This window comes from Mobula birostris, chromosome 17 (assembly GCF_030028105.1).
Source record: "Mobula birostris isolate sMobBir1 chromosome 17, sMobBir1.hap1, whole genome shotgun sequence".
Classification (NCBI taxonomy): Eukaryota; Metazoa; Chordata; class Chondrichthyes; order Myliobatiformes; family Myliobatidae; genus Mobula; species Mobula birostris.
The window spans coordinates 24,025,967-24,049,531 of NC_092386.1; the positions used below are offsets into that span (position 1 = coordinate 24,025,967).

A 23,565-nucleotide genomic window follows, 5' to 3' on the forward strand; every position below is an offset into this window, starting at 1 on the left:
GCAAATGTAAAAAGACCCTGATGGTAATTATATACAGACCTCCAAATAGTAGCCAGGGTCGAAATGGGATAAAAATCACACCAGGAGAAGGAAAAAAGGGCAAGGTGACGGTCGGAATGGGGGGTTTCAACATGCAGGTAGATTGGGAAAATGCTCCCAATTGTTGAGCCCAATGGGAGAAAGGCAATTCTGGAGTGGGGTTTTTATAATGAACCAGATATGATTTGGGAGCTGAAGGGAAATGAATCTTTAGGAAGCAGTGATCATAAAATGATAGAATTCACGCCAGAGTTTGACAGGGAGATAAAGTCAGATGTATCAGGAGATGTAAAGGGAGATGAGTCAGAGGGGAGTAAAGTTAGTTGCAGAGGCTTGAGGGAGTTGCTGGGCAAAGTAGATTGGAAGGGGACACAAGCGGGGATAATTGCAGAACAGCAAAGACTGGAGTTGATGGTTTGGGATGAAACCCTGCATCAGAACCTGTGTTGCTTAAGGGTCCCTGCAAATACTTCCCCTGTCCTAATGAGGGGCTGCGGGTGATGGGGTTGTGGGAAAGGGGACAGAGGGATCCTCATCTCCATCTTTGTCCCCCTCCAGCTTCTCGTTACGTCTACACACACGGTTCACCCACAGGCTTTCCACCCCTCCCCCACCTGGTTCTGGTTCAATCCGCCGTTCATCTCTCCCCTGCTGGTTCCCATTATCAACTCCTTTACTGTCTCGAACCCTCACACTCCCCCACTCCACACTTCACACTCACAAATGAATGTTAACATTGAATGCAGGGCCTGTCCCTGTGCTGTACTGTTCTATGTTCTCTGTTCCCTGTTCAGAAGAATGAGAGGAGATCTCAGGGAAGCACACAATTCTTTCAGGTCTCAACAGGCAGGATACAGGGAGGATGTTTCCCTGTCTGAGGAGTCAAGGGTCAGGGGTCACTGTCTGTTTGGAATTCTCAGCACCCGTAGGGGGAGGGAGGTCTGGGGGCTCCTAGCCATTCAGTTCACAGAGCAATCGCCGTACAGCATAGAAATGTGCCCTTTGATCCATCACCTCTGTGCTAACCTATTTATCTATCTACATTTATCCCTTTGGCCGGCATGAGGTCACTCTCCTGTGCCTTGCCTATTGAAGTGTATTGAACCAGAGGTGATTAGGTAAAGGAACCCTTCGGAGAGAATGCTCACAACATAACTGAGTTCAACTTGAAATTTGATAAGCAGAAAGTAACGTCAGATGTTGTAGTAATCAAGGAGTTGGCCGAAGTAAATTTGTCAGAAATGGTGTCAGTTTCTGGGAAAATGAGGAAGGTGAAGGATAGATGTATTCTGAAAATAAATAAATACTCAAATGGCAAAATACTACAACCAAGCTAATGTAAATGCAAAAGGGTGGGCATACAACAAAGTAAAAATTAATAGGAGACAGAGAATTGGGTTTTAAATACCTACAGAGAGGAACTGAAAGAATGATTGGGAGGGGAAAAATGAAATTTTAAATTGAATTGAATTAACTTTATTAATTACATACTTCATATACACGAGCAGTAAAATTCTTTACATTACGTCTCCGTCTAAGTGTACAATTTACAGTATCGGTGCTGGGTTGAGCGTCGAGCTAGCAACTCGGCCTCATAAAGCCTGCTTAAAAAACGCCGTCATAACAGCAACCCGATGACTCCACTCGGAGCTAAGGGCTTTCTTCTTCTTCTCTTCATGATAAATTATATGTTTAACATGCTTGTCAATATAACATAGAAATACAGATGTCTCAGCATAAGTTAAGCAGTCTAATGGTCTAGTGGAAGAAGATGTCCCTGGACCCTGTTGGTCCTGGCTTTTATGCTGCGGTACCGTTTCCTGGATGGTAGCAACTGGTACAGTTTGTGGTTGGGGTGCCGGGTCTCCATAGATCCTTCGGGCCCTGTTTACACATCTGTCTTTGTAAAACAAGTGAGCAAGCAATATCAAATTGTTTTTCAATTGTGAAAAAAAAAAAAATAGAGATGAGAGTGGATATAGGACCACTAGAAAATAAGGCCGGATATAACAAAGGAGAACAAAGAGATGGCAGATGAACTAAATGAGTATTTTGCGTCAGTCTTCACTGTGGAAGACACTAGCACTGTGCCAGATGTTGAAGAGTGCAAGGGAAGAGAAGTGAGTGCAGTTACTGTTACAAAGGAGAAGGTGATCAAAAAGCTGAAAGACTTAAAGATACATAAGTCATGCAGACCAGATGAACTGCACCCTAGTGTTCTGAAAGAGGTAGCGGTAGACATTGTGGAGGCATTTGAAATAGTCTTTCAAAAATCATTGGACTCTGGTATGGTGCTAGAGGACTGGAAAACTGCAAATATCACTCAACTCTTTAAGTAAGGAGGAAGGCAACAGAAAGGAAGTTATAGACCAGTTAGTCTCACCTCTGTAGTTGGGAAGATGTTAGAGTCAATTGTTAAGTATGAGGTTATGGAATACTTGGTGACACTGGACAAGATAGGACAAATCAGCATGTCTTCCTTTAGGGAATATTTTGCCTGGCAAACCTGTTGGAATTCTTTGAGGAGATTACAAGTAGGGTAGATAAAGGGGTTGTAGTGTATGTTGTATATTTGGACTTTCAGAAGACCTTTGGCAAGGTTGCACACATGAGGTTGCTTGTCAAGTTAAGAGACCACAGTATTACAGAAATGTTATTGGTATGGTTAGAGTATTGGCTGGTTGGTAGGATATACAACGCTGGAAAAATCATGGTCATGTACTTTGGTAGTCGACATAATATGCAGATTATTTTAAATGGAGAGAAAATCCAAAATCTGAGATGGAAATGGACCTGGGAGTCCTTCTGCAGAACACCCGAAAGGTTAACTTGCAGGTAGAGTCAGTTGTGGGGAAGGTAAATGCAATGTTAGCATTCAGTTCAAGGGGTTTAGTGTACAAGAGCAGGGATGTGATGCCGAGGATTTATAAGGCACTGGTGAGGCCTTGCCTTGGGTATTGTGAACAGTTTTGGGCTCCTCATCTAAGAAAAGTTGTGCTGGCATCATTGAGTGTTCAGAGGAGGTGATAAGGATGATTCCGGGAATGAAAGGGTTATTAGACGTGAAGTGTTTGATAGCTCTGTGCCTGTACTCACTGGAATTTAGAAAGATGAGGGGGGAATCTCATTGAAACCTTTCGAATGTTGAAAGGCCAAGACAGAGTAGATGTGGAAAGCAAACAACAGGAATTCTGCAGATGCTGGAAATTCAAGCAACACACATCAAAGTTGCTGGTGAACGCAGCAGGCCAGGCAGCATCTCTAGGAAGAGGTGCAGTCGACGTTTCAGGCCGAGACCCTTCGTCAGGACTAACTGAAGGAAGAGTGAGTAAGGGATTTGAAAGTGGGAGGGGGAGGGGGAGATCCAAAATGATAGGAGAAGACATGAGGGGGAGGGATAGAGCCAAGAGCTGGACAGGTGATTGGCAAAAAGGGATACGAGAGGATCATGGGACAGGAGGTCCGGGAAGGCATGAACATCGACTTCTCTAACTTCCGCTAAGGCCACACCTCCCCCTCGTACCCCATCTGTTACTTATTTTTATGCACACATTCTTTCTCTCACTCTCCTTTTTCTCCCTCTGTCCCTCTGAATATACCTCTTGCCCATCCTCTGGGTCCACCCCCCCCCCCTTGTCTTTCTTCCCGGACCTCCTGTCCCATGATCCTCTCGTATCCTCTTTTGCCTATCACCTGTCCAGCTCTTGGCTCCATCCCTCCCCCTCCTGTCTTCTCCTATCACTTTGGATCTCCCCCTCCCCCTCCAACTTTCAAATCCCTTACTCACTCTTCCTTCAGTTAGTCCTGACTAAGGGTCTCGGCCTGAAACGTCGACTGCACCTCTTCCTACAGATGCTGCTTGGCCTGCTGCGTTCACCAGCAACTTTGATGTGTGTTGTTAGATGTGGAAAGGATGTTTCCCATGGTGGGGGAGTCTAGGACAAGAGGGCACAGCCTCACGATAGAGGGGCGTCTGTTTCGAAGCTGAGTTTGAACACAGTATCAAAGGTGGTGGGGAGAAGGCCTGGGAGTGGGGTTGAGGAAGAGAAAAAAAGGATCGGCCATGATTGAATGGTGGGGCAGACTCGATGGGCTAAATGGCCTAATTCTGCTCCTATATCTTATGGTCTTATGGTCTTAAATACACCCAACGACCTGGCCTCCACAGCTGCCTGTGGTAACCAATTCCACAAGTTCACCAGCTTCTGACTAAAGAAATTTCTCCTCATCTCTGCTTTAAGTGGATGCTCCCTTATCATGTGAATGTGCCCTCTTGTCCTAGACTCCCCCACAGGGGATACATCCTTTCAACCTCATGAAATGAATGCTAACATTGCATTTGCCTTCCTCATCACCGATTCTACCTGCAATTTAACTTTTAGGGTGTTCTGCATAAGGACTCACAAGTCCCTTTGCATCTCAGATTATTTGGATTTTCTCCCAGTTTAGAAAATAGTCCACACATTTTTTTCTACTACCAAAGTGTATGACCTTGCAGCTTCCAACTTCTTATTTCATTTGCTACTCTCTTGCCCATTCTCCTAATTTGTCCAAGTCCTCCTGCAGCCTCCCTGGTTCCTCAACACTCCCTGCCCCTCCACCAATCTTTGTATCATCTGAAAACTTAGCCATAAATCCATCTATTCCATCTTCTAAATCATTGATATACAATATAAAAAGAAGCGGTCCCAACACCGACCCCTGCAGAACACCACTAGTCATTAGCAGCCAACCAGAAAGGGATCCTTTTATTCCCACTGGGTGCCTCCTACCAATCAGCCAATACTCTAACCATGTAAGTAACTTTCCAGTAATGCCATGGGCTCTTAACTTGGTAAGCTGCCTCATGTGTGGTACCTTGTCAAAGGCCCTCTGAAAGTCGAAATATACAACATCCACTACATCCCCTTTATCTTTCCTACGTGTAATCTCCTCAAAGAATTCCAATAAGTTTGTCTTTGTCCTACCTTGTCCTATGTCACCAAGTACTCCATAACCTCATCCTTATCAATTAACTCCAACATCTTCCCAACCACTGAGGTCAGGATAACTGGTCAGGCTAATTTCCTTTCTGCTGCCTTCCTCCTTTCTTAAAGAGTGGAGTGACATTTGCAATTTACCAGAACTCTAACCCCATGCCAGAGTCCAATGATTTTTGAAAGATCATTACTAATGTCTCCACAATCTCCAATGCTACCTCTATCAGAACCATAGGGTGCAGTTCATCTAGCCTGGGTGACTTATGTACCCTTAGGCCTTTCAGTTTTTTGAGCATCTTCTCCCTTGTAATAGTAACTGCACTCACTTCTCTTCCCTCACACCCTTCAACATCTGGCACACTGCTAGTGTCTTCCACAGTGAAGACTGATGCAAAATACTCAATTTAGGCCATCTGCCATTTCATTGGCCCCTGTTATTATTTCTCCAGTCTCATTTTCTAGCGGTTCTATATCCACTCTCATCTCTCTTTTATTTTCTACACATTTGAACAAGCTTTCACTTTGATATTGTTTGCTAGCTTGCTTTCATATTTCATCTTTTCCCTCCTAATGATTATTTTAGTTGCTCCCTGTAGGGTTTTAAAAGCTTCCCAATCCTCTGTCTTTCCTCAATTTTTGCTCTGTTGTCTGTCCTCTCTTTTACATTAGCTTTGACTTCCCTTGTCAGTCACAGTTGTACTATTTTGCCAATTGAGTGTTTATTTCTTTTTGGAATACATCTATCCTGCACCTTCCTCTGGGATCCCATCAGTGCCTTGGGTTTTATAGCATTTTGGCTTGGAAGCACCTTTGAGCTCGTCCAGAGTTAGCGGGCCATCAAGCTTAATCCTGACCTGATGCTGAGGGATCATTGTACTTGACCATTACCCCCAAAAAGGCTCTCATAGTGCTCTGTACATCGCTTCATGATGGCTTCCTTGTCTGTCGGCAGGCTGGAGCCGTCAGATGAGCATAGAGGGGCTTGAATCTGACGGGCTGGACCAGACAGTACGCACAGCGATTGGTAGAAGGCTCAATGTTGCTGGAGTCTGCATAGTGATGCGTTCTTTCTGCTAAGGCAGTCCTGCAGTCATTTCACATCAGTCTCAGTCTGTCTTGGAGGGGTCTGCGTTCTGCCTTGCCCTGCATTCATCCTTGGCCGCTTGGTCGTCGGGTCTAGACAGCAACACTTGATGGGAGGAGCGTGTCTTCTGGAGCAGGTTCCGGATTTCAACGTTGTTGTCACCAGACCAGTCCTCGTTTCTTCTTGAGGAGTACCCAACTACCTCGACAGCCACATCTTGGACGGCAGTCTTCAGGTGCTCCCATTTCTTTCCTGTGTCGGAGTCTGTGCTTGGGGTGCCTTTGTCTTGCAGTGGGAGTTGTAGTCACCACCTTTTCTAGATCCGTCTCCAACTGGAACAAGCAGTGCTACGCCTGAAGAGGGCTGCCGAATGCTGCTGCTGCTCAGGTGGACGGACAGATGACCCGTGAGTCTGAGCCGCCGACATGCAGAGTTGAGCCTGTGACTCTCAGTGTCATCTAACACCTGTCGTTCCGCCCTTTCTCCATCGCTGTAGGATTTTTCTTCCTGCCTGCGCTGCATAGGTTTATAGTGAGGATTGGTGCACGCTGACCGATTCCGCTCTTTAAGGCTGGAGGATATTCCACAATGGCACAGCGAGCTTCGACGACTGTGACGACCGCAAGGCTGTAGGTTGAGTACGTTAGTTTTTCCATCTCCTAGACAGACTGCCTGGAAAACTAAAGAGTCCCATTTACCCAGGTTTGGAATCAGAGTTGTCCTTCTAGGCTGGCTGCCAGCCAAGGCTGATGAGCCCAGCCTGCCTGCCCAGTTACACCACCCAAGTGCCATCTATAAATTTGCTGATGATACAACCATTACTGGCAGAATTTCAGAGACATAAGGGCGTACAGGAGTGAGATATACCAGTTAGTTGAGTGATGTCACAGCAACAACCTTGCACTCAATGTCAGCAAGGCCAAAGGGCTGATTGTGCACTTCAGAAAGGATGAAACGAGCGAATACACACCAATCCTCATAGAGGGATCAGAAGTGTAGAGAGTGAGCAGTTTCAAGTTCCTGGGTGTCAAGATCTCTACAGGTCTAACTTGGATGCAACATATCGATGCAGCTATAAAGAAGACAAGACTGTGGCTATATTTCATTTGGAGTTTGAGGAAATTTGCTTTGTCAACTAAACCACTCGAAAACTCAACAAATGTACCGTGGGGAGCATCCTGACTGGCTGCATCACAGTCTGGTGGGGGTGGGGTACAGCACAGCACAAGATCGAAGTAAGTTGCAGAAGCTTGTAAAATTAAGTCAGGTCCATCATGGGCCTCAGTAGTATCCAATACATCTTCAAGGAATGGTACCTCAGGAAGGCAGCATTCATCATTAAGGATCCCCACCACCCAGGCGGTACAGAAGCCTGATGCACACACTCAGCAATATATATAAACTGTAATTCAGGTTTTTCTTCCTCTTTATTTATTTATAATGTACTTCAATGTACTGCTGCCATTAAGTTAACAAATTTCACGACATATGCCTGTGATATTAAACCTGATTCAGATCATCTACAAACTTGTAGATGGAGTTTAAGCAGATGCTATAAAACAGAATTTTATTTTTCGTTATTGAGCATTCATTTTATTTGGTGCATTTGTTTTAATTACTACAGGTCTGCGGGCGGTATAACAGCTTTTCTCCTTCTAAAAGTGGCAGCTGAACCTAACTCCATCCTCGCCCCCAGGGGCCAGAAACCCAGAATGTTATTTTGCGATAGCGGAAGTTGAGTTAACCTGATGATTGACAACCACTTGGGCCAATAACAGCAGACAGATTAACCGATGCCTCAATGAGAAAGGAACTTCCGGTTTGCCAATTGGGTCGCTGTGGACGGCGGGAGTTGGAGGAGTGAAGAGTAACAGCGTGAGACAGTATGGTGTACATGGATAAAAGTCATGCCGATAAAGACAGGTAACCATCTGTCGCTCCGGACAGAGCGATGGGGCTTCCTTTTGAACGGTATCTCCGTTGGGGGAATCCATCGGAACACTCCAGATGGAACATCGGCGTTCCGACGGTGACGTCACACCGCTGCAAAATGTTCCTCCAGCATATTGTGTGTGTTCAGAATCGGCTTTATCGTGAAATTTGTTATCTTAGCGGCAGCAGTAAATGAGTATATGTTTGTATATTAAATAGCTGGATTAAAAATGATGCCAAACAGATAATATTAAAAAAGTGAGGCAGTGTTCATTGATTCAATGTCCATTTAGGAATCGGATGGCAGAGGGGAGAAGCTGTTCCTGAATCGCTGAGTGTGTGCCTTCAGATTTCTGTACCTCCTACCTGATGTTAACAGTGAGAAGAGGGCATATCCTGGTTCTGGGGGTCCTTAATAATGGATCTGAGGCATTGCTCCTTGAAGATGTCTTGGAAACTATAGAGGCTAGTACCCATGACTAATTTCACAACTTTCTGTAACTTCTATCAATCCTGTGCAGTAGGCCCCTCCCCCTCCCCCGCCCCCATACCAGACAATGATACAACCTGTCAGAATGTTCCCCACAGTACATCTATAGAAGTTTTCAAGTGTTTTAGGTGACAAACTTAATCTCTTTAAACTCCTATTGAAATATAGCCACTGTCTTGCCTTTTTTATAGCTGCATTGAGATGTTGGGACCAGGTTAGATCCTCAGAGATCTTGACACCCAGGAAATTGAAATTGCTCTCTCTCTCCATCTCTGATCCCTCTATGAGGATTGGTTCATGTTCCCTCGTCCTCCCCTTTCTGATGTCCACAATCAGCTCTTTCGTCTTACATGACATTGAGTGCAAGTTGTTGCTGCAACACCACTCAACTAGCTGGTATATCTTGCTCCTGTACGCCCGCTCATCTCCATCTGAGAGTCTACCAACAAAGGTTGTATCATCAGCAAATTTATAGATGGTATTTGAGCTCTGCCTAGCCACACAGTCATGGGTAAAGGGAGTAGAGCACTGGGCTAAGCACACACTCCTGAGGAGTACCAGTGTTGATAATCAGCGAGGAGGAGATATTATAACCAATCCACACAGGTTGTGTTCTTCTGGTTAGGAAGTCCCGGATCCAATTGCAGAGGGAGGTACAGAGGCCCAGGTTCTGTATCTTCTCAATCAGGATTGTGGGAATGCTGGTGTTAAGTGCTGAGCTATAGTCGATAAACAGCATCCTGACATGGGTGTTTGTATTGCCCAGATGGTCTAAGGCCATGTGAAAAGGCATTGAGATTGCATCTGCTGTTGATCTATTGTGATGGGCAAATTGCATTGGGCTCAGGTCCTTGCTGAGGCAGGAATTGATTCTAGCCATGACCAACCTCTCAAAGCATTCATGTCCATAGATGTTTGTGCTACTGGACGATAGTCATTAAGACAGCTCACACTACTCTTCTTGGATACTGGTATAATTGTTGCCATTTTGAAGTAGGAGGGAACTTTTGGCCTTAGCAGTGAGAGATTGCTAATATCTTTGAACACACCTGCCAGTTGGTTGGCACGCGTTTTCAGAGCCTTAGCAGATACTTCATCGGGGCCTGCCGCCTTGCAATGGTTCACCCTCCTGAAAGACAGCCTGATATCGGCCTCCGAGACAGAGATCACAGGGTCACCAAGTGCAGCAGGGATCTTCACAGCAGTAGCAATATTCTCCCTTTCAAAGTGGGCATAGGAGGCGTTGAGCTCATTTGCTCATGAAGCAACTCTGCCATTCTTACTATTGGGTTTTGCTTTGTACGAAGTAATGTCCTGCAAACCATGCCAGAGTTGACGTGCATCCGATGGTGCCTCCAACCTCACTCGGAATTATTTCTTCACTCTTGAAATAGCCCTCCACAAGTCATACCTAGTTTTCTTGTACAAGAGACCCTGGTTCTCTTCTGCCTAGGGAAGTTATTGACATTACCTGGGTCTTTAGTGTTGTACATAAGCAGCTTTGAAAGAGATAGTTGTAGAGGTAACTGGGCTGCTGGGCCGAACAGCCTGTTTAGGTTCTGTATTACTGAGTCTATAACTTTATCCCACTTGCAGTGTTTTCTGCAGACTGGAGTGAAGCAAATGTGACTCCACTATATAGAAAAGGGAACAGCCAGTCTATTAACCTATCATCGGTAGTTAGGAAAATGCTGATATCAAAAATACTGTGGTGTCCTAATACATAGAAAATTGTTATGATAAAGCTTGCATTGGAATGTGTTTTTTTAGTGAATATACAAAGAGGTTCTAAGGGGATTGTTCAAGGACATCTTCAGTCTCCCACTGGTGCAGTAGGAGATTCCCACCTATTTCCAGGAAGCTGGCGACGTGTTTGGTTGCATTGGCCCCTGCGGATCCAAACAAAGTTGTAATTGTTAATCCTTTACGTCTCTTGACGATAGCCAGACACTGCTGGGTATCAACACGAAGTACTGCAGGCCTGCCCCACTAGAGAGTTGCTGAACAGTGGTGGAGCTGGACTTCTACGCACCGTGTTGCAGCCTGCTCCAGCCACCCAGAGGCAGTACGCAGAGTGTGGTCCAACAGATGGCGTGGGTGATTGTCCTGGACGTTTTTATTATGATCACCAGACCCTGTTAGGTATTGCGAAAGTAGAACACTGTGAGTTCAATTCACGGGTTCATTGGCAAGACTGACGGCAGTGGACTGCTTTGCTTGGTAGTTGTACAGACAAGGCTCTTGTGCTTCGGCTGCCGAGAAGAAAGACGCTGGAGTAGGCTATGTGCCGCTGGATGCTGTGCTGGATTGGGGACTGACCCCTCTGGTCGGTGCTGCTCTCCAGTGTTTGCTCAGTGGCAGTCAGACTGGTTTGCAATCATCTGTGGCTGCATTTGCACAAGATGAGAAACTGCTGCAGGCTGTTATTGCAGAAACATGGCTTCAGGACAGCTTCCATGTACCAGCAATCTACAGGCCATATTACTCAGGTATATGGGTTGTTTTGTTTTTGTAATTGTTTTTTTTCTCCTGTGATAATTTTATGTTCTATATGTACTGTGCCGTGACTATTAGTACACCTATCCTCGTTATATGCGCCTTCAGACTATGTGGATTCACAGTTATGCGAGGAACCTATTTCTACCAACGTCTCGTTATATGCGTCGAAAACTCACAGTTATACAAGGAGCACTGCGTTCCCGCCAATACAAGTTAGGTGCACGCGCCACAATTTCACTCCCGCCAGTCTTGTATTGGTTTTGGCAAGGTGTGGATTCACGATCTTAAACTTTTGTTGGTTTTACCTACGGTGCAGTGATTTTGTGCTTGAAATATTTCACTATGCCTCCTAAGCGTCTGATGTCAGGTCCTGTCCCATCAGCCGAGCGGCAGAGAACCGCTTCAACACTTGAAAAAAAGTTGGAAATTATAAACAGCGCGGCATCGGCTGAAGTTAACACAGCTCTGGGACGCTACTGCCGGGAACAGAATCTTGCCTTTAAAGTTCTTTTGTTGCTTGACAATGAGCCAGCCCATCCTAAACACTTGGACAGCATTCATCCTAACATAACAGTGCGTTTCCTGCCGCTTAACACAACATCGCAGATACAACCACTCGACCAAGGTGTAATCCACATTCAAGGCGTACGTATTTTTTTACAGCGAAATATCTCTCAGATGCTGCAAGCAACAGACGATTTTGAAAATCCCAGGAGTTTACCAACGGTGAGGGAATGGTGGAAGTCGGAACACTTGGCACAAATGGCGATGGACATGGACCCACGTTTAGAACAGAGTCAGCATTTCAGTCATTCCCTGCTGTCAACCCTTCTTCCCTACAAGCAAATTTATACTGAAAAACAAAATGCTGCCGAGCAAACAACCCTCACCACTTTATTTAAATCGGTATCATCTTCTGCTGCCAGCAGCTCTAAGAGTTCTGTGAGTCTTCCTTCACCCCTTGCTGTGCTTGATATGATCCTGACAACCACAACCATCCACCTTATCCATGTAAAGCTGCCCGACAACACAACAACCACTCACCTCCCGTTGCGAACGCATCTGCCACTGTTGGTGAGTACTGTACATCCTAGGATGATTCTCTGTGATTTATTACATTGGATATTACCTTAAATTGATGAAATATAATGCAAATGTTTTGTAGTACTGCTTTTGTGTCGTATTGGTATGAAAAAAAATGTGAATAAATTACTGATAAAACATATTTAGGAAGCCCTCTGGAACGCATCCCCATTTTCTCTATTTAAATAATTATTCATATTACACGATTTCGCATTATGTGTCAACCTCGAGGAACGTATCCTCTGCATATAACAAGGATAGGGTGTACTGTATTTTGTATCTTGGCCTCAGAGGAACGCTAGTTCATTTGGTTGTATTCATGAGTATGGTTGAATGACAATTGAACTTGAACTTCAAAAGGGCATCAAGCAAACTGATGCCCAAGAAGGGTAGGGTGAGCTGCCTCAATGACTCTTAATGATAGCGGAGTCAAGGGATATGGGGAGAAAGCAGGAATGGGGTACTGATTGTGGATGATCAGCCATGATCACAGTGAATAGCGGTGCTGGCTCGAAGGGCCAAATGACCTACTCCTGCATCTATTGTCTATTGACTATTGATAGCACTCACATCTACTGTGATGAATTGTTTTGAGAGGACACTCATTGCTTCAGTTGACTCCTATCTGAGCAAGGACCTGGATCTGCTGTAATTTGCCTACCACTACAACAGGGCAATAGCAGACACAATTTCACTGGCTCTCTGTTGGGCCTTGGACCACCTGGACAATTGGAAAGCATATGCCAGGCTTTTGTTTACGAATTACAACTCAGCATTCGACACCATCATACTCTCAGTACTAATCAACAAGCTTCAAAACCTGGGCCTCTATACCTCCCTCTGCAACTGAATGCTTGACTTCCTTACCAGGAGACCAGTCAGTGTGAATCAGTAATAACATCTCCTCACTGACAGTCAATGCAGGTGCACCTTAAGGACTTTGCCTACTGATGATGCCAATGAGATTGATCGGCTGCCTGAGTGGTGTCAGAACAACAGCCCTGCACTCGCGTCAGCAAGACCAAGGAATTTATTGTAGACTTCAGGAAAAGGTAGTTGGGGAAACACACTCAAGTCTTCCATTGAGGGGTCAGTGGTAGAAAGGAGGAGCAACTTCCAAGTTCCTTGGTGTCAACATTTCAGAGGATCTTTCTGGGACCCAACACATTGATGCAATTGTGGAGTAGGCAGGCCAGTGGATATACTTTTCTGAAGAGTTTAGCAAGACTTGTTATGTTACCAAAGACTCGCAGATCTCTTCAGATGCACCGTTGAGCTTTCAGATTGGTTGCATCACCACCTGGTGTGGAGGGGCCATTGCACAGGATCAAAAGAAGTTGCTGAGGGTTGTAGATGCCACCATCTCCATCATGGGCAGAACCCTTCCCACCATCGAGGGCCTGTTCAAAAGGTGACGCCCCAACAAGATACCATCCATCTCCACCCACGTCATATCTTCTGCTCTTTACTACCATTAGGGAGAGGGTGTACATGAATCTGAAGATTGACCCTCAGTGTTTTGGGAATGGCTTCTTCCTCTCTGCCATCAGATTTCTGAACAGTTCATGGACACTGGCTTGTTCCTCTTTTGCAGAATTTATTTATATAAATTTCATGACATGTCAGAGATAATAAACCTTCATTCTGATTCTATCTGAGTGCCTTGTCAAAGGCCTTTTCAAAATCTGAATAGGTACTATACTGGATTCCCATTGTCTGGTCTCTGTTATTTAAATACTTCGAGATTGATCAAGCAAGGTTTACTGTCTTGAAATCCATTAAGATTTTATATTAGTTGGTAGAACTGAGTTTGTCATCTGCAAACTTAAATTATATTCAAGCCCAGTTAAGCTCTCTCAATATCTGGTTATTTCCAGAATATTTGTTTTGCTTTCTGATTTTCGGCCTCTGCATTCTTTTGGTTTTGTGCGTACTAAGTATTTACTATGCTGGGGAATATCTAGAATAAAACGTCTGTGAACTTTATTGGAAAATGTGACAGGAAAACTTAACCTTGCTTTAGGATATTACCAAATGGAGAACTAAATACTTAGAACATGGAGCATGGAACAGTACAGCACAGAAACAGGCCATTCGGCCCACAATGTTGTGCTGACCCAGCTAAAAAGTAAATCAGAAAAACCTAAACACTAATCCCCCCTACCTGCACAATGTCCATATCACCCCTTCTTCCTCATATTCATGTGCCTATCTGAGCAACCCTTAAAAACCTCTAATGTATATACCTTTATCACCATACCAGGCAGTGCATTCCAAGCATCCCCCACTCTCAGAGTAAAAAGCTTACCCCACACATCCCCCTTGATCATACCTCCTCTCACCTTCAATGCATGCCCTCTGGTATTAGACATTTCAACCCTGGGAAACAAATCCTGTCTTTCCACGCTATCCATGCCTCTCATAATCTTGTAAACCTCGATCAGATCTCCGACGCTCCAGAGAAAACAACTTAAGTTTATCCAGCCTCTCGTGATAGTACATGCCCTCTAAACCAGGCAGCATCCCAGTAAACCTCTTCTGCACCCTCTCCAAAGCCTCAACATCCTTCCTATAGTGGGGCAACCAGAACTGTCTGTTATACTCCAGTGTGGTCGAACCTGAGTTCTTTAAAGTTGCAACATAATCTTTTGACTATTGAACTCAATGCCTCGACTAATAAAAGCGAGCATTCCACAAACCTTGTTAACCATCTTATTGACCTGTGTAGCCACGTTCAAGGAGTCTGAACTTGGATCTCAAGATCTCTCTGCTCAGCAACACTATTAAGGACTTTGCCTCTAGGAGTGTACTATCTCCTTGCATTTCTCCTCCTGAGGTGTAACACCTCACATTTATCTGGGTTAAACTCCATCTGCCATCTCTCAGTCCATATCTACAGCTGATCAATGTTGTGCTGTATTCTTTGCCAGTCTTCTACACTATCCACAACTCCACCAATCTTGGTATCATTTGCAAATTTACTACTCCACCCATTCGCACTTTCATCCAGATCATTTATTAACCTTCCAAACAGCAGAAGTCCCAACACATGACCCTGTGGAACTCCACTAATCACAGGCCTCCAGCTTGAACAAGTTCCTTCACCCATTGCTCTCAGTCTTCTATGCGCAAGCCAGTTCTGAATTCAAACAGCTAAGTTGCCGCGGATCCCGTGCATCTTAATCTTCTGGATTAGCCTCCCATGAGGTTCTTTAAATATAAATCCAACAAAAACATTTAAAAAGCTAGATGTTGTGTAAGATTGCAAAGCATCAATGTTGGCTGTTTGGACCTAAAATGAGATTTATAGTGGCAATTGATAATCAACTTTGATTAAATGAAGCAGTGTATTGTTGAATGTAGAGGAACAATATAAATTCATAGAATTACAGAAGATCTGTCACAGACGATAGTATTTTTCTTGATGCATTTGAAAGTATGAGGAAGATTGTGAGTTAAAATTCTTTATTTTGAAGGTTTATTTGCATTTATCCTGCATATATAAACAGCAAAAAGACCATTGCCGAAGGACGAAGAATACCAACAGAAAAGGTAAGACTTAATTTCAAACTCATGGTTTGGAACCTGTCCTTTACACCTCCACATTTTCTGTCTCTGACCAATGTTTCATCTTGCGTTATGATGAAAATTTGGTTTAGGGGTTTCCGTTGGTCTAATTAACTCTATTGAAAGGTGTCCTTTAAATCTCAGTTAGGTAGCATCTCTTCTGATTAATTTCGGTGTATTTTTTATGAAATAATTTTTTTTGGCTGGGATGGCCATTGTCCCTGCAGTTCATTTCATTCCATGTCATTAATTATCACTTTGACTTGTAGTTCATTTTTCTTTACCTCAGCCACACCATTTTAATCAGCTTGAGGCCCGTTCTGCCAAAGCCTTTGGCCATTCTGTTTACTCATACATATTGGCCTTCACTTTCGGTGAATTTACTCTGTGAGCTACTAAAGGGAATACTTTACAAGAGTTATGTAGCATAAATGGACATTGCTGCATCAGCATTGATTTTATATTTGTGTTTTCAAAGGCTGTCGAAAATCCAACGTTTGGAGAAATTCGAGATGTTTGCATGGCAGCAGGGTTAAGTGTGGTTGTAGAGGTATAATGTTTCTGTTATTCAATTTACTGAATGCCGAATATTTCACTTGCCTGCTTGACTGTGTACCATTAGTAGCGTCCTGTGCTCTGCTTTCAGAATAAACTTTACCCACGCGAGTGGAACAGAGACGTACAGTTCCGAGGCAGAATACGCGTTCAGTTGAGAAATGAAGATGAGTCCTTGTGTTTAGACCAGTTTCCTACACGTAAGCATCTGAATCTGTTAAATGTAGCTGTGAATTATTTAGGATAATATGTATTCTGGCTGTTCTTTTTTGAACCAATGTCAATGTCTTGTATGTTATACTCTTCAATGCCATCAGAGGTCAGATACCTGACTCGATTGAACTTCTTAAGGAGGTCACACATAGGGTTGAAGAGGATAGTGTACTTGATGAAGATCAATGTCAGCGAAGCGTTTGACAAGATCCCATGTGACAGATTGGTCACAAAATAAAAGTCCCTGGGATCCAAGGGAGAATGGATAGAACAGTACAGGCCCTTTGGCCCATGATGTTGTGCAAATCTCTTAACCAGCTCCAAAATCAACCTAATTCTTCCCTCCCACATTGCCCTCCATTTTCCTTTCAACTATCTGCCTATTTAAGAGTCTCCTAAATGCCTCTAGTATATCTGCCTCAATCAGCAACCCTAGCAGTGTGTTCCACACGCTAATCACTCTCTGAGCAAGGAAAAAGCTACCCCTGACATTCCCCCCCAAATACTTCCCTCCAATCGCATTACAATTATGCCCTTTTGTATTAGCCATTTCCTCCCTGAGAAAATGTCTTTGACTCTCCACTCTGTCTATGCCTTTTATTATCTTATGTGCCTCTAAGTCACCTCTCACTCTTTCACTCCAAAGAGAAAAAGCCCTAACCCGCTCAGCCTATTCTCATAAGACATAGTCTCTGATCGAGGCAGCTTTCTGGTAAATTTCCTCTGCACTCTCTCTAAAGCTTCCACATGCTCCTTAAAATGAGGAAAGCAGAACTGACTTTAATACTCCAAGTATGGACGAACCAGGTTTTCATAGAGCTGCAACATTACCTCGCGGTTCTCGTGCCCTCTTAACTTGTGCAGCAACTTTGAGGGAGCTGTGGACGTGGACTCCAAGATCCCCCTGTTTCTTCATACCGCTAAGAATCCTGCTGTTAACTCCTGTACTGTGCCTTCAAATTCCACCTGCCAAAGTGAATCATTTCACACTTTTCTGGGTTGAATTCCATCTGCCATTTCTCAGCTCAGTTCCTCTTCCAGTTGTAAGCTCAAACTTCCTGTAGTATCCACACCACCATCAATCTTCATGTCATCTGTAAATTTACTAACCCACCCTTCCACTTCCTTATTCAAGTTGTTTATAAAAATCAGGGAGACCTGAAGTCCCAGAACAGAGCCCTACAGGACACCACTGGTCCCTGACCTCCAGGCAGAATATGCTCTGTCAACAAACCCCCTCAGCTTCCTATGGGCAAGCCAAGTCTGAATTTACACAGCCAGGTTTTCCTAGAGCCCATTCCTCCTGACTTTCTGAATGAGCCTATCATGGGGGAACCTTTTCAAATGCTTTACTAATATTCATATACACCATGTCCACTGCCTACCTTTATCAATATGCTTTGCCACATTCTCAAAAAATTCAATCAGGCTCGTGAGGCATGAAACAAGCCATCACAAAGCCATGCTGACTCTTCCTAATCAGACAATGCTTCTCCAAATGCTTGGAAATCCTGTCCCTAAGAACCCTCCACTGGTCTATAATTCCCAGGGGTATCCCTGTTAACTTTCTTGAACAAAGAGATGACATGTGCCGTCCTCTATTCTTCTGATACCACTCCTGTGGCCAGTGTAGATGCAATGATCATTGTAAATGGCACAGCAATCTCTCTTCTTGCTTCTTGTAGTTACCTGGGAAACATCCAGTCCAACCCAGACACTTGTCTATCTTAATGCTTTTGAAAAGTTCCAAAGCATCCTCTTTCTTAACCTTGACACATTCTAGCACATTCACCTGACCTTGCATTCATCAAGGGCCCTCTCACTGGTGAATACTGATACAATGTGTTCTTTAAGGACCTCCCCTACCACCTCTGACTGCAGAAACATGGTTCCTCTTTTATCTTTGATCAGTCCTATATTTGCCAAAGCCTTCTCAAGTCCCCTTCCAGCTCTCCTAAGCCCCTTAAGCTCCTCTTGGCTACCTTATAACTTTGGAGAGTCCTGTCAGATATTTGCTTTCCAAACTTTGTGTGCTTCCTCCTTCCGCTTAACTGAATGTTCCACTTCTCTGGTCAACCATGGTTCTGTCACTCTGTCATCCTTTCCCTGCTTCAATGGGACGAACCTCTCCAGAACACCATGCAAGTACCCCCTATAGAAGTTCCACATTTGTGTAATATGCTTACCTGAGAATATTTATTCCCAATTTATGCTCCCAAGTTTTTGCCTAATTGCGTTGTAATTAGGCTTCTCTCAAAGAAATTCTCTCCCACACCATCTGCTCCTAACCTTGACCAAGGATATGCTAAAGGTCATGGAACTGTGGTTACTGTCTCTAAACGCTCACTTGCCAAGAGATCTGTCACCTGACCAGGTTCATTGCCTTGTACGAGATCCAGTCTGGCCTCTCCTCTAATCAGCCTGTCCACATAATTTGTCAAGAATCCTTCCAGGATATTCCTAACAAATTCTGGCTCACCTAACCTTCCACAGCAAATGTAGTAGCTACAGTGGCATGCAAAAGTTTGGGCTCCCCGGTCAAAATTTCTGTTACTGTGAATAGCAAAGCCAGTAAAAGATGAACTGACTTCCAAAAGGCATGAAGTTAAAGATGACACATTTCTTTCATACTTTAAGCAAGAAAACTTTTGTATTTCCATCTTTTACAGTTTCAAAATAACAAAAAAGGAAAAGGGCCGGAAGCAAAAGTTCAGGCACCCTGCATGGTCAGTACTTAGTAACACCCCCTTTGGCAAGTATCACAGCTTGTAAACGCTTTCTGTAGCCAGCTAAGAGTCTTTCAATTCTTGTTTGGGGGATTTTCACCCATTCTTCCTTGCAAAAGGCTTCTAGTTCTGTGAGATTCTTGGGCCGTCTTGCATGCACTGCTCTTTTGAGGTCTATCCACAGATCGATGATGTTTAGGTTGGGGGACTGTTAGGGCCATGGCAAAACCTTCAGCTTGCGCCTCTTGAGGTAGTCCGTTGTGGGTTTTGAGGTGTGTTTAGGTTCATTATCCTGTTGTAGAAGCCATCCTCTTTTCATCTCGGCTTTTTTACAGACAGTGTGATGTTTCCTTCCAGAATTTGCTGGTATTTAATTGAATTCATTCTTTCCTCTACCAGTAAATGTTCCCTGTGCCACTGGCTGCAACACAAGCCCAAAGCATGATTGATCCACCCCCATGCTTAACAGTTGGAGAGGGGTTCTTTTCATGAAATTCTGCACCCTTTTTTCTCCAAACATACCTTTGCTCATTGCGGCCAAAAAGTTCTATTCAAAGGGCTCAAAGGAACACCTAAACAAGCCTGATGCATTTTGGAAGCAAGTTCTGTGGACTAATGAAGGCTTCTAGAACAGGATAATGAACCTAAACACACCTCAAAATCCACAATGGACTACCTCAAGAGGTGCAAGCTGAAAGTTTTGCCATGGCCCTCACAGTCCCCTGACCTAAACATCATCGAAAATCTGTGGATAGACCTCAAAAGAGCAGTGCATGCAAGACGGCCCAAGAATCTCACAGAACTAGAAGCCTTTTGCAAGGAAGAATGGGCGAAAATCCCCCAAACAGGAAGTGAAAGACTCTTAGCTGGCTACAAAAAGCATTTACAAGCTGTGATACTTGCCAAAGGCGGTGTTACTAAGTACTGCCATGCAGGGTGCCCAGACTTTTGCTTCGGGCCCTTTTCCTTTTTTGATACTTTGAAACTGTAAAAGATGGAAATAAAAGTTTTTTTGCTTAAAGTATTAAAGAAATGTGTCATCTTCAACTTTATGCCTTTTGGAAGTCAGTTCATCTTTTACGCACTTAGCTATTCACAGTAACAGAAATTTTGACCAAGGGTGCCCAAACTTTCGCATGCCACTGTATATCTGAAATTATGGGATTATAACTTTTTAGAAAAGGGAATTAGACACATACTTGAAGGCTAAGTCTTTACTGGGCTATGAGAATAAGCAGGGCGATAGCTCTCCGAGCACAGGTTAAACCTGTAACCAAACACATCTCTTTATATATATTTGATTGAGTAGCAGTCGAATTGTTTTTACCAATGGTCTCTTTATTCCCATTTTCTTCAGAATCCTTTCTACGATCTTAAATGCCCATTTGGGTTTGATTTCAGTCAGACTATTTGAAAGTTGATGTTTGATTTTTATTTTATCATGACTAATTTCATTTCAAAAGGTCAGACCTGGAAAACCCCATGCAGTGTTTGCATTTCTGTAAGTGAAGAGAGTGAGAAATGTCAGGGATCAGAATATTCTGCAGATATTAACTTTCAAACCAGGCTGTGTTCTGAAGCTATACTGAGCACAGCCAGCTGGTTAAGTTTCTGGTGTAATTCTCCCTTGGAAGATGATCTCCAGTTTGGGGTTTGAGTTGAAGCTGTAGCAGTGATGGCACGTCAGGGGCAACCAATATACAATCATAAACAAAGTTAAATTGGTAACATTATAGGAACTTCTCAGTAGACTTTGTTTCCCAAAGAAAATGTTCCTGCTGTTATTGACATAGGAAGCACACAAGAATATTGATGGGAGGAAATAGCCAAAAATATATCAAGTTAAGACAGGAAATTGGAACATTATTGAAATGTATCTTTAAAATTAGTTTCGCTGTCAACAAAGTTTTCTGGCTTTAAATAAGGTGGCCTTCATTCTGGTGGGTTATTAACATCAATGTTTTAAATAAATGTTCAAGCTCATCTGTGTACTACCAGCTTGGCAAATCACACTTCACTGTAAACTAGTGGATCTCCAGGGGCATTCCTACCATCACTAGCCCAGGATTGAAGCATGACCTCTGATGTTTCGGGATCTGTTTCTGTTCCTGAACTGGTTCAGTAAGCTGGTAATTAGTGTTCTTTGTCAGATCGCTCTGTTCCCACAGACAGTCATATAAAGTCTTCAGCTCCTTTTGGTCTGGAAATATTTGCCCTCCGCATAGAATCCAGGAAGTGAAGCAATTGGGTATGGGAGAGTGACAATGAACTGAGAAAGTTGACTTATGGCGTCATTTCTAGAATCACATCAACATTATACTAGAATAGATGAGAACCAAATTTCAGTAGTGGTAGTCCATGATGAAACTTTTTAAGGATAACCATATAACAATTACAGCACGGAAACAGGCCAAAATTGGAAATATCAGAAAATTGTGTTGGTTTTTAGTGTTTGGTCTATTTAAGGAAGGAAGTTGATTTTTAACTAAGTAAGAGATTTTTCAGTGGTGAAATTGCTGCTGGAGGATGAGATGCCTTTTTATATAGCTTCAGAAATAGCTTTCCACTAATAAAGCCACGTGATATTTACCGAAACTCTGAAATTATTGATTGCATAAGTAGAACCAAGTTGGTGGTATTTTAAAAGTTACATAGATTTGTGAAGAATTTTTTTTTTCTCCCTCACCTCATTAGGTAAATCGGTAATGTTGCATGTAGCAGAAATGATTCCAAAACTGAAAACCAGGACGCAGAAGACAGGAGGAGGTGATCAGAATGCACCGCCAGGGGAGGGGGGCAAAAAGAGCAAGAAGAAGAAGAAGAAGTGATTACTTCATTGATGGTGCTGGCTTGAGTAATTTATTGTGAAATAGTTCCTGTATTTTCAGATCATTAAGCATTGTTTTCTTTTGCTTAGTGTCATACGGCAAGCCTGGCAGCATCTCATCTTTTAAATTTAATTTATATAATGGGAAGACATTCAAAATACTATATATGATGTTAGAACATTTTCTTTATGATACCCTTTCAGTAGTTAACCTTCCTGGTACTACAGGTCTGCTCTGGAGTTGATGTCTTTTGGTAGTATGAACATAGCTCATTCTGTATTTCTTGGAACAAAGTTAAGTTACCTTGAAATGTTAGCCTCACTTTACTTTTTGGAACCTGCTAACTACTATTGAATATTCAAGTGATTTTTGTTTTCACAATGCTTAACAGAACAGAGCTTTAACTCATAGTAATGGAGTACTTGTAGTTTAACTTTCATAGCCCATCTTTGAAGGACAGAAAATATTAACATTCCAAGTACGACTATGTCAAAATGTGATGTTTCATGTTATATAAATAACTGGATGTGACAATATTAAAGCTGATGTACTTTCTTTCCCTCTCATCGAAATTCTTGTTCCACTTACCTGAAAAATACTGTCTTCCTCCTTTGCTATCTCAAGCTCTCCCCTGACCTTGGCATATACTGCTTGTGATGTGAGGGAAGTTTTAATGTACCCTAATTCCATATCAGCATTGTTTCTGTAGCAGCAAGTGATGTCGATGGTCATGAAGCTCAATTTCAGTCCATTCAACTCCAGATGAAAGTAGCTGATTTATAAGCCTTTCTTCAAACTTCAACGCCAAATCAAAATACTGCTGTTTGGATTCTATTTTGTCCCAAATTACAATCAATCACCCTTTACTCTCATTTGTAATGCTAATGAACAAATATGTACGTATTCTGACAACACAGGTCTTGGAATTCTACCATTCGTTTGACATTACACTTGATGAACTCTACAACAGTATTAGAGTTCCACAATGGTGTTTATGCTGTGCAACGAAGGATCTGCACTTTCCTCCTTAAACATCTACACCTCTTCACTCTACACTGCTTTTAAAACCTAACTTTTCAACCAGGATTCTTTCAAATTAAACTGTTCACAATTCACCCAATTGTCTTAATTAGGCTGTGTATCCAAACCATTCCCATATGCTGAGAATGTTAAATTTAAATTCATGACCTGAGGCTTTTTTGTTATTGGTAAGCATAGGCTTGTCTTGCTCCAAGTCCTGCTTGTAGCCACTTTTCCCCCAACATTGCCAGCTGTGGTAGTAAGTTTCAGTTCATTCTAAACCCTCTATTAAGATTTGCAATGTTTTGAAGTTTCTTCCTACCTACACCCATTCAGATCTATAAATGTTTGTGATGTACGAGACTTGCCAGATTCATCTTTGAGGGAATTTTACTTCTCTTGCTAAAGATGCACAATTAAATTGAACTGGTTTTCAGTCACCTGTGAAGACCTCTGGACCCTGTAGCTTTTCCCAAGAAATTGTGACATGCATCTTAATATGGACTTAAATACTTGTATTGCTAAATAAACAGTTTAAAACACAGCTGGG

The 23,565-nt window shown here is 43.1% G+C and overlaps 1 protein-coding gene across 1 annotated transcript; it reads left to right on the forward strand.

Moving 5' to 3' along the window:
- Window positions 1–7,912: 7,912 nt before the first annotated feature.
- srp19 (signal recognition particle 19) lies at window positions 7,913–23,559 on the forward strand. The gene is made up of 5 exons (XM_072281386.1): window positions 7,913–8,025; window positions 15,583–15,658; window positions 16,152–16,223; window positions 16,320–16,428; window positions 21,862–23,559. The coding sequence occupies exons 1-5, from the start codon at window positions 7,988–7,990 to the stop codon at window positions 21,993–21,995; spliced, it is 429 nt and encodes a 142-aa protein (XP_072137487.1). The 5' UTR covers window positions 7,913–7,987; the 3' UTR covers window positions 21,996–23,559.
- The last annotated feature ends 6 nt before the right edge of the window (window positions 23,560–23,565 follow it).